The sequence below is a fragment of the Chrysochloris asiatica genome, unplaced genomic scaffold, assembly GCF_000296735.1.
Source record: "Chrysochloris asiatica unplaced genomic scaffold, ChrAsi1.0 scaffold00340, whole genome shotgun sequence".
NCBI classification, from domain to species: domain Eukaryota; kingdom Metazoa; phylum Chordata; class Mammalia; order Afrosoricida; family Chrysochloridae; genus Chrysochloris; species Chrysochloris asiatica.
In genome coordinates this window covers 1,406,493-1,418,098 of record NW_006408858.1, presented here as the reverse complement: position 1 = coordinate 1,418,098, position 11,606 = coordinate 1,406,493, and the positions used below count along the sequence as shown (strand labels likewise).

Sequence of the window (11,606 nt, the reverse complement as noted above, 5' to 3'; positions counted from 1 at the left end):
TGGGCCCACAGGGCCTTGAACTCCTGACCAGGTCTGCACGGTCTGCATCAGATTCCCCCTTATTTATTATTTGTTTAAGGGACGCTGCCTGTCTTAGGCGGTCAGTGCGAATTCCTCTGTCTTACCTGTCATTGAAACTCATTGCAGCATGGCAATGGCTCTGTCTTAGGTTGCTGAGGTTCCACGTGATCCTTACTCTAGGCTCCCTCTTGAAAGCTTATAATCCAGTCAGTTCTTGCATTTGTAGTCCTCACCATTTTGGGTAGCCAATGTCCAAGGAAGACCGCAGAAGAATTGATGCCTATGACTTATGTTGTTGGAGGAGAATATTGAAAGTGCCATGGGCTGCCAAAAGAACCAATAGATCCATTTTGGAAGAAGTGCAGCCAGAATACTCCTTGGAGAGCAGGATGGCCAAACTTGGTCTCTTATACTTCAGACATATTGTCAAGAGAGACCAGTCACTGGAGAAGGATATCATGTTTGGTAAGGTGGAGGGTCAGAGAAAAACAGGAAGACCCCCAACGAGATGGGTTGGCCAAGTGGCTGCATCGCTGGACTCAAGCTTGCAACAGTCCTGAGGTTGGCCCAGGATCAGGCAGTGTTTCATTCTGCTGTGCATAGGGTCGCTATGGGTCGGTACTGACTCATGGCACCTAACAACAAAAACAACAATGTTCAAGTTGCCCATCCCTGTCTACTTTGTGTATTGAGGGGATGGGAATGATCCTCACTGTGAAGATTTGTTCCCTCTTTTGAGCTACTGCATCTGTAGGTGTAGGTCAAGTTCATCAAATTGTATCCAATTACTGTTTTTTTCCTCTTCTTTCTTTTTTAGTTGAGCTCTGATCATACAGCCATTGAAGCCAGGTCAAGTGGGTATTATCTACAAGTGTGGGTGTTCTTGTGCATATACACTCTCTTCTTATCAGCTGGACGCTTCACTCTCCACTCACTGACTCTGGGCCCAAGAGTCCCCAGGTCTTGCCACACTGCTGGCCAACCAGGTCTCCACCTGGGTTCACAGGAGTTTATTGAACATTGTAGGGCTTAGCTCGCAGCTTCATTGCTGTTTTTCCCCCTCACTTCTCCTTATCAGTGACGAACATGGTCACCAATCAGAGCACATGTCAGCTCATGTATTCCCATTGATTTTCAGTCTTGGAAGGGGGTTTGCCTCCTCACGGCTCTTTTTGTGACTTCTAACAGGTGGAGCCAGTGAAGATGGCTTCTCAGCCATCAAGCTCACTGCCCTGGGGAGACCCCAGTTTCTGGTAAGTGCCAGGACCTTTGTGGGGCTGCATTAGCATAAGTGAAAACAAGGGGTGGCAGTACCTCAGCAACTGAAAGCCCTGTGCTTGGGAAGTCAGGGGCCGAGTCAGCAGGGGCCCTAGGGCAGGCAGCTGGGAGTTCTCGTAAGTATGGGAACACTCAGGCCTGCATTTGCAGCTGCAGTTCTCAGATGTCTTGACCAAGTGGAGACGATTCTTCCACCAAATGGCTGCTGAGCAAGGGAAGGCTGGTCTCGCTGCCATGGACATGAAGCTGGAGGTGGCAGCCCTGCAGGTGGGTGTGACTTGGGGGACAAGTCCCTGTCCAGCCTCACCAGACAGATGGGAGGCTCAGCCAAGAGCCTCTGCCCAGGGACCAGGCAGTCAGCCTACAGTCAGCCTGAGTGTCCATTCTGCAGGGGTCAGTCAACAGGAGAAGGGGCCCACCTGCACTGAACTGAGGCAGGGGTGGTGCTGGGAGTGGGGCTGAGGGGAGGCAGCCTTGAAGGAGCAATGTCTTCTGGGTGCTGCTGGTATGATGCTATAGGATAAGTTCTGGACCTCAAACTTACCACCTGCTCCTCAGAAATCCTATACAGGATTGTTATGAGTCAGAACCAACTTGATGACACTTAAAACAACAATAGTGATAAGAAAGGGCATCCATAGACTTACTTACCAGAACCCATGGATCCTTGGGACAGAAACGTAAGTCAGATATATGCCCCATTTTGTCTGACAATGTTAGAAAGTCAAAACTAGCATCATAAGACAGGGGCAGGGGAGCACATGAAGTGTTCGTGAATAGGGCTGGGAACCATGGGTAGGCCCCTGAGAGGGAGACCCTGGTGTGATGAATGATGCCTTCTCACTGCTCCAGGAAAGTGTGGCCAAGATGGGTATCGCCAGCAGAGCTGAGATTGAAGACTGGTTTACAGCTGAGACCCTGGGGGTGTCTGGGTAAGAGCAGACTCTGACTGGGGGCTGGATCAGCCATGACTCTGTGTCCATCTTGGGCTGTCCCTCAATTCTAGTCTCTGTTCCAGAGAGTACAGACCTGGAGCAAGGGAAGGGGGTGGGGTGGGGGTGACAGTGTGGAGGAGCAGCTTCCCAGAGAGGCACAGAACCTGAAGCAGGCTGAGTGCCCCTCAACTCAGCAGGGGTTCTTACAGGACTATTTGGAGGCCCCAGGGAGGTGAGGTGGTGCAGTGGATAATGCTCTGAACTGCAAAGTCGTTTGAACCGCAAGGTGTGTGGTTTAAGCTCACCAGTTGCTTCTTGGAAACCCTATACAAGGTCGCTATGGGTTGGAACTTACTCGTTGGCACTTAACAACAACAACAACAACAAAGGAGGTAAACGAGGCCAGGGAAATTGAGATGCCAGGCTGAGTCTAGGGCTAGGATGATCCAGGCCTGAACCTTGGTAAATGAGGCCAGGGAAATTGAGATGCCAGGCTGAGTCTAGGGCTAGGATGATCCAGGCCTGAACCTTGGTAAATGAGGCCAGGGAAATTGAGATGCCAGGCTGAGTCTAGGGCTAGGATGATCCAGGCCTGAACCTTCCACTAGGGGGCGTCCAATTGGAGTCAGGGAGGTGGGTTCAGGGCAGTACACTGGAGCAGCCCATCTGCTAACTGACTGCCAACTCCCGGCCCCATCCAAAGTGGCAGACGTGGACTAGCTGCTTCCACCTTACACACAGGTGGCCCCAATCAGACCTGGCTTTGTGTTCAGAGGCGCCAATCCTTTCACAGGAGTGGTGTGTGGTTCATACTTCAGTTTTCATGTTTAGAGTGCAGTGTTGACGTTTCATTTGTCTTGGCTGTTTCTTTTTTCTTTACTTCTTATTGTGAACTGAGTGAAGGTTTACAAAACAGATTATCAGTCCTACATTCAGCAAATCATACACCTCATGCCATTACAATGATTGCAGTCCCTTCCGTGTACCAGCTGTTAACAGTATTTACTTCTATTCACTTTAACTCTTACACCCCTCCCCATGTCTCCCACTACCTGCACATTTTGTCTTTGAAGACAGAACACTGAGTTGGGTTTTGTGACTGAAGTTGAGGGTATTCTTTGAGAGAACAGGACTGGTCTTTGAGACTTAGATAATCCTCCCCATGCTGCCGTGCCCTCATGACTGACGGTGGCTTCTTGCCTCAGCACTGTGGACTTGCTGGACTGGAGCAGCCTCATTGACGGCAGGACCAAGCTCTCTAAGCACCTGGTAGTCCCAAACCCAGAGGTAATACACCCCCCCTCTGCTTCATGTTCTTTTCCTGGCCCTGGGCCCGAGGTCACATCCACACAGTGCCATGGTCCAGTGGGGAAAGACAATCCACCAGTGTCTGAACACTAGAAGCCCAACACAATAGTCCTGCAAACGCTGCCCTTCAATGGGATTTTTTACCAGACAGACTGAGGTTCTTTCCTCCAGGCTTTGTGCTACGGATCTGGGGTCCTGGAGTGGCACAAGTACAGTGCAGTACCTGTTTGATGAGGTGACAATCCTGTGCATCTCCAGACTTAGGACATGCACAGCCGGGGATAAACCTGTGCAGCTTGTGCCTGGTGGTGCAACGTAGACAAAGCTGGAAGGGATTCACTGAGGGCTGGATGGGACTGCCCTGGGCAAGTGGGGTGTGTGGAAGGCTGGGCAGTACCTGCCCTTTTGAGCACCAGCTAACTGCTGACAATTCAGCTCCTTGAAAGTCCTGCAGCTCTGGGCAGTGCTGGCCCCCTGCTGCTCATCTGGTGGAACTGGACAAAGTAACCAGATTCTTTCTCCCAAATCTCCCTGCTTAAGGCTGAGCTGTCTGACCGATTGGGTAGGTTGAGGCTCACTCCTTATTGGATGGGAGCCACTCCAGCAGCCCCTTTGTCAGGAGCAGCTGAGCCTCTGAATCTGGCTACTGTCTCAGTGTGACAAGTGTACAGTGCTTCCACAGTATGGAGTGAAGAAGACACTGGGAGGACCCTCATGGGCAGGGTGGATGATGTTATGAAGAGGGGATAGCACTTGTAGGAAGCAGAGTAAGTGTCGGGGGATCAGAAAGATGAGGGAATTGAAACAGAGAACCCAGCGAAGTATGGTCCTGGAGGGCCCAGGCCCCTGTATTGAGAGAGCTGAAGATACCAAGTGGGTGCTGAGCAGACTTGGCATGTAGTCTGGGCCCAGAGGTGCTGTCGTGGGTGTGGGGGGCAGGCATCCGGTGGGTGAGTGCCCTTGAGGAGGCTGCTGATCCAGGCCTTGGATCCAGGGGGAGTGCAGTAAACTGATTTAGGAACTGTGGGGGCCCCTCTGGACCGTGGGTGGCAGTGGGACAAATGCCTGGGTGCACAGGCCTCATTGGAGCCCTGGGGTAGTGGTATAAACACCCCCACTATGCAGGCCCTCTCCCTCCTGGTCCTGTACAACCCTGTGCATGGGACTGTGGCTGGGGGCTACCTGCACAGGTGTGAAGGTGCCCGCAGGCAGGAGGAGGAGCCAGCCAAGCTGCTGGTGGCTCAGTGGCTACCCAGCCTTGTGTTGTCACCCAGACAGGACAGCTGGAGCCTCTGCTATCACACTTCACGGAGGAGGAAGAGCTGCAGATGACAAGGATGCTACAGAGGATGGACATCCTGGCCAAGGTCATCTGCTGATCATTGCAGACTGGGACTCACCTATAGGGTCAGGGCAGCCAGGGAGTGGGGAGCAGATGCCTCACTTGAGCCACAAACATCCACTCTTTCCCACCCCCTGCACCTTTCAGAAAGCCACAGAGGTGGGCGTGCGGCTGATGGTGGATGCTGAGCAGACCTACTTCCAACCAGCCATTAGCCGCCTGACACTGGAGATGCAGCGCAAGTTCAATGTGGAGAAGCCGCTCATCTTCAACACATACCAGTGCTACCTCCGGGTGCGGCTCAGCCCTGACTTACCTGCCAGTCAGACAGCCCACCAGAGGGGATCCCCCTTGAAGGCATCCCTGCTCTGGACTCAGACTTGGGGGCTTTTGGGGGTGGGCAGAACAGAGTATGAGCTGCACCTCTGAGGGTCTTCATTTAGCAGCAGAGCCTTTACTGGATTGGGGTATGTGTCCCAGAAAGGTCCCATCCCAGGACACTCCATCAGGAAGATATAGGGGTAGGTCCTTGCAGCCCAAAGAGGAAGAAGAAGGGTGAAGGGCATGTTCTGGCTTGGCCCAGTTTGACTCCCTGTGACTTTTGACCCGGCCTTTGCAGGAAGCCTATGATAATGTGACTCTGGACATGGAGCTGGCTCACCGTGAGGGCTGGTGTTTTGGGGCCAAGCTGGTACGGGGTGCCTACATGGCCCAGGAACGTGCCCGTGCTGCAGAGATTGGCTATGAAGACCCCATCAATCCTACATACGAGGCCACCAATGCCATGTACCACAGGTATACAGACTCCATCCTACCCCTGCCTCTTGCTTAAAAGACATGGGATTTCCAGGGTGGTGGTAGTGGGGGTGGGGGTGGGGTGGGGTGGGGGTGGCGGTGATTCAAGAGAAACTTCAGGCGTGGCGATGGTTCTGCCTCTGGAACTCCCCCAGAGTCATGGGAGAACAGCCAGCAGGAAAAAGTGAGGTCAGAGCTTGTTTCTGTTGTTCGATATTTTCCACTTCATTGAGGGGTTTTAATATAGAAGTCCTGGTGTGGCTCTGTGGGTTAATGTACCAGACTGCAAAGCCGTTTGAACTGCGAGGTCAGCGGTTCAAGCTCACAAGCTTCTCCTCGGAAACCCTATACAGGGTCGTTATGGGTCACAATTGACTCAACAGCACTTAACAACAACAATATAGAATAGTGTACTGAGCAAAATAGGAAGGGGCTTCAGAAAGTTAGTAGGAAAATTCCATGATCTTCTAATTCCATGTGTCCATGAGCTTCCTGAAGCCCCAAACCCAAACCCCAAACTACTGTCCAGCCCTCAAAGTTTCCTCTGCCTCCATCCTTTCTGGGCCAGGGCTTGTCAATGAGTCTGTGTCTTCCCTGTTTTGCTCTCCTCTGAAAGCCACCAAATGTGCACTTTCCCTGTCAGCGCCTTCTTTCTAAAAGTAGTCTGTATACATACAGGGAACTTCTAAAAGTTTTTGGGAAAATGGCATTTAAAAATGGAGGCTCCTTTGTATCAAAAAAGTCCATATAAACTCCTATGTTTAGCCCTGTCATTTGGACATTGTACACTCACTTCTTTGCCTCTGCTTTTCCCTTTAATGTTCTGTCTAAAACCTTCAGGGTCAGAGCACATGGAACAGTTGATCCTTTTTAGCAGCCAGCACAATGAGGTTGTGATCAGTCTCCAAGTCCCTGCAGTCTTGGTAGTGGTTTCTGTCCAGTTATAATGGCAGCTCTCTGAACATCCTGCCCCATTGGGCAAGGACACAGCTGTCACCCATCCTGGAAATGCAATTCTTGACTCAAAGAGGGCATGCAGTTTACTGAGTTCAATGTGGAGAAACGAAACTGTCCACCATCCAGGAGAGCTGTGCCAGCCAGTGTCTCTTGTTGGAGACATGCTCCCTCTTCCCAGACCTCGGGAGACCTGATTCTGTGTCCACACGGTGGCGCGCTGTCCATTGTAGGAGAAATCTCCCAGCTGTTCTTCCCAGGTTTTACATAGGAGCTGGGCTGAAACTTAACCAGCCCCAGGCTGGATTGAGACTGTCTCCAGGGTGCTCTGAGAATCAGTGCTCCACCAGACTGACAAATGTGAACATACTCACTAATAGGACAGGCTCCCTTTTGGAGTCACAGAGAGTTTAAGAAAGGAACCTGACACCTCAGCTGGTTTGAGTGTTAGCTTTTTCTTGAACCCAGGTGCCTCTTCCTTTCCTGGGGAAGTCTCCAGTTCCAGCTGTTGTTCATTTACTCATGGTTGTTGATCTTACTCACTACTCTTTCTGACCTCCCTTGCTGATGAGTGACAGATAGCTCTGCCCCTGTATTCTAAAGCTGTGGGCCCCAGGGCCAACCAGAGGCCTCTCCCTGAGGCAGGCAAGGACAACTAGATCTGGGCTCACTCAGGCATCTCTCCAGGTGCCTCGACTATGTTCTAGAGGAGCTGAAGCACAATGCCAAGGCCAAGGTGATGGTGGCTTCCCACAATGAGGACACAGTACGCTTCACGCTGGGCAGGTACGAACATCCCTTCCTGCAGCCCCAGTGCACCCCAGGGGAAGGTTTAGAGCACATTTATGGAGAAGGCCCTGATGTCTCACTGTAGGACCAAGAAAGGCTGATTGTAGATAATTTGTTTTTTAATGTTCACATCTGATTAGTAAAGTGTCTCATTCAAAAAAATTCATTAACCGAAATCAAACCCATTTCTGCCCAGTGTGACCCTATAGAACATAGTGACCCTATAGAACAGAGAACTATACCTTATGGTTTCTGAGACTGTAAATCTTTACAGGAACAGACTGCTTCATCTTTCCCCCCAGAGTACCTGGTGGTTTTGAACTGTCAACCCTGTAGTTAGCAGACTAGTGCTTTACCAATTGTTCCAGTAGAGTTCGTTGTAGAGAATGAAAGTAATTCTTAAATACCCTACCATTACCAGGGCTTTACCCAAGTTGGGCTTTGCCCTCATGGGCTTAAGTCCCACCAGAAACCCAGCAGGCCATGGGCTTTGTGACTCAGGCCTTGCACAGACCCAGAGCACCGAGTGGGGCTCCCAGAGAAATGATGGAGACCTGGGGCTGGGGGCTGGAGGCAAGGGGTGAGGACAGCAGCAGCATAGCTCTCATGGGGGTCACCCAGACAGAGACCAGGGCTCTTGAGTCTAAGTGATCTTGGTGCTCTGGGGGAAGGAGGGACACAGCTCCATGGGAGACCCCTAATAGAGGTCCAAAAATAACCACATCCACTGCCATCAAGTAGGTTCTGACTCATAGGGACCCTTTAAGTTAGAATAAAATTGTTCTGTAGGGTTTCTGAGGCTATACATTTTCATGGAAGCAGTCAGCCTGGGTTAGAACCACCAATCTTTTGGTTAGCAGCCCAAGGCTTAACCCACTGTGCTACCAGTGCCCATTGTGTACAGAGGTCCAGGGGTAGACAGATCTCAGTACTCTGGTCAAGGTGAGGTGGGTACAGAGGGACCCCTGAGACACAAGTGAGCACAAAGAGGTAGGTTGGGGGAGAGGTGGGGAGAGGACCCAGGCTAAACATGCCCCCGGGTGGAGGGTAAAAGCCCTATATTGATCAGCTGAATCTGGATACAGATGCAAGAAACTGGAGATAAACCTACAGGGCAGTTAACATGCAGGTATTTCATACTTGGAAATTTTTATAAGATCCTTCAAAGGGAGGTCCACAACTCATCTGTCAGTTTGTTGTATTGTGGCTTGTGTGTTGCTATAATCCTGAAAGCTGTCACTGATATTTTAAATACCAGCCAGGTCTCCCATGGTGGGCAGGTTTCAGTGGACTAGGAAGAAGGAGAGGTGGATCGCCTCTTAACGGCTAGTCAGTGAAAAACTTACCAATAGCAGTGCAACATTGTCAGATATAGGCCTGAAGATGAGCTTCTCAGGTTATAAGGCACTCAAACTACAACAGGATAAGAGCTGTCTCTTTAAAATAGAGCTGATTTTAATGACATGGATGGACTTAAGTTTTGAGGACTTCATTTGCTAATGTGGCACAACTCAAAAGGAGAAGAAATAGCTGCAAACAACCATTAGTAATCAGAATGTGGATAAAGTATGAATCTAGGAAAACTGAAAATTGTCAAAAATGAAATGGAGCACACAAAGATTGATATCCTAGGCATTCATGAGCTGAAATGGACTGATGTTCGTAATTTTGAATCAGTCATATCGTTTTTACTATGCTGGGAAAGACAAATTCAAGAGGAATAGCGTTGTGTTCATTGTCAAAAAGAACATTTTAAGATCTATCTTGAAGTACCGGATAATAGTGGTATGAAGACCAGTTCATACCACTATTATTCACATGTATACACCAACCACTAAAGCCAGTGATGATGAAATCGAAGAATTCTGACAACTTCTTCAGTGTGAAATTGATCAAATTTGGAATCAAGATGCATTGATAATTACTGGTGATTGGAATGCCAAAGTTGGAAACAAAGATCTGTAGTTGGAAAATATGGCCTTTGTAATAGAAACCTTACTAGAGCTTGCATGATTTATTCATTAGAAATACTTTTTTCTCAACAACATTAAACACGTGGACTTTATCAGATGGAATACACAGGACTCAAATTGACTCTGTGTGGAAAGAGATGATGGAGAAGCTCAGTATCATCAGTTAAAACAAGGACAGGAGCAGACTGGAATGGTCATATTTGCTCATATGCAAGTTCAGGCTTAAATTGAAGAAAATTAAAACACATTAACGAGATCCAAAATATAACCTTGAGTATATCTCGCCTAAATTTAGAGTCCATCTCAAAAACAGATTTGATGCATTAGACACTCATGAGCGAAACTTGTGAACATACAGGAAGAAAGCAAAAGGGTCATTAAAAAAACTGGAAAAAAAGACCAAAGTGTACATTAGAATCTACTCTGCAACTTGCTGTTTAGCATAGAGAAGCTAAATCAACTGGAAGAAATGATGAAGTAAAAGAACTGAACAGAAAATTTCAAAGGGCAGCTCGAGAAGACAAAGTCAAATATAATGAAATATGCAAAGAACTGGAGGTATAAAACAAGGGAAAAACATGCTCAATATTTCTCAAGCTGAAAGACCTGAAGAAAAAGGCCTTGGTTGTAATATAGAAGGATTCTGTGGGCAAAATATTGAATAACACTGGAAACATGAAAAGAAGATGAAAGGAATACACAGAGCCATTGTACCAAAAAGAATTTGTCAGTGTTCAGTTATTTCAAGACATGCCATATGATCAAGAATGATAGGAGTGAAGAAGAAATCCAAGCAGCACTGAAGTCACTGGCAAAAAAGCAAGGCTCCAGGAATTGACAAAATACCAATTGAAATGTGTCAACAAATTGATGGCAGCTCTGGAGGCATCTATGCATCTATTTCAAGACATTTGGAGGATAGCTATCTTGCCAACTGCTTGGAAAAGATCCATAATTTGTGTCCATTCCAAAGAAAGATGATCCAGTGGAATGTGGAAATCATCAAACAATGTCGTGAGTATCACATGCAAGCAAAATTTTGCTGAAAATAATTTTAAAACATTGACATGGAGCTTCCAGAAATTCAAGGCAGATTCAGACGAGGACTTCAAATGAGGGTTCTCATTGCTGACATCAGATGAATGTTGGCTGAAAGTAGAGAATACCAGAAAGATGTTTACTTGTGTTTTATTAACTATGCAAAGGCATTCAATTATGTGGATCATAACAAACATTGATAACATTGCAAAGAACGGGTATTCCAGAACACTTAAGTGTGCTCGTGAGGAACCTGTACATTGAACAAAACCAGGGGATGATGAGTGATTTAAAATCAAGAAAAATATGTGTCGAGGTTGTATTCTTTCACCATATTTATTCAATCTGTATTGTTAAGTGCCATCGAGTCAGCTCCGACCCACAGTGACCCTGTATAGGGTTTCCTAGGTGCTGCTGGTAAGCTTGAACTGCCGACCTTGCAGACAAATCGACTGCAGTTCAGCATATTAACCCACAGTGCCACTATTCTAATTAAATAATCCGAGAAACTGGATTATATGAAGAAGAATGGGACATCAGACTGAAGGATGTGGTGTCCAGCTTGCTGTCTGCAATGCACAGCTGGAGGTTGGGCAGAGGGGAACCAGGCAGAGGAGAGATTATGGGGTCATAGCAGGACCCCAGAGGGGCTTAAGCAAGGGACACATGGTGACAAGTTGAGTGGGCAGCCAGTGGAGGCAGAACCCTGGGGCAAATAGCTGGCTGGGTCCCTGGAGGTAATCTAACACCTGAAGAGTGAGGTAGAAGGTTTAGGAGAAGCAATGGTACTGACGGAGAAGGGAACCTTGTTGGCTATGGCCCATGCCTTCCACGGCCCCATCAGTGGAATCCAGCTCCAGTTTACACAGATCTCCTTCAGGGAAGAAATGCCAGGTCCGAGGCATCTATCCAGGAAGGTACTGCAGAGAGTGTCCTTCCCAGTAGGGCAGAGCTGACATCCCTGGTCCATCCTGCAGGATGTCTGGGTGAGGGGTACGCAGGAGGGAGCCCTATTCCCCAACCCAGTGGATGGTGTCCTGGGGCTGCCTCTGGTCCCCCATTACCTACTGGCCCTTGAGCACCTGGCCTTACCTGCTTACAGGATGGAGGAGTTGTGCCTTCATCCAGCTGACCATCAGGTATACTTTGGACAGCTGCTGGGCATGTGTGACC

General features: G+C 48.6%; 1 protein-coding gene across 1 annotated transcript in view; it reads left to right on the top strand.

Moving 5' to 3' along the window:
* Window positions 1-11,606, top strand: part of PRODH (proline dehydrogenase (oxidase) 1) — a 29,149-nt gene that overhangs the window by 17,206 nt on the left and 337 nt on the right. Inside the window, exons 5-13 of the mRNA XM_006875817.1 lie at window positions 1,210-1,274; window positions 1,450-1,566; window positions 2,152-2,231; window positions 3,440-3,521; window positions 4,817-4,909; window positions 5,032-5,178; window positions 5,504-5,679; window positions 7,321-7,419; window positions 11,536-11,606. The exon at window positions 11,536-11,606 is cut by the window's right edge and continues 12 nt beyond it. Coding sequence (XP_006875879.1) covers window positions 1,210-1,274; window positions 1,450-1,566; window positions 2,152-2,231; window positions 3,440-3,521; window positions 4,817-4,909; window positions 5,032-5,178; window positions 5,504-5,679; window positions 7,321-7,419; window positions 11,536-11,606 — 930 coding nt within the window. The remainder of the gene's footprint in view (window positions 1-1,209; window positions 1,275-1,449; window positions 1,567-2,151; window positions 2,232-3,439; window positions 3,522-4,816; window positions 4,910-5,031; window positions 5,179-5,503; window positions 5,680-7,320; window positions 7,420-11,535) is intronic.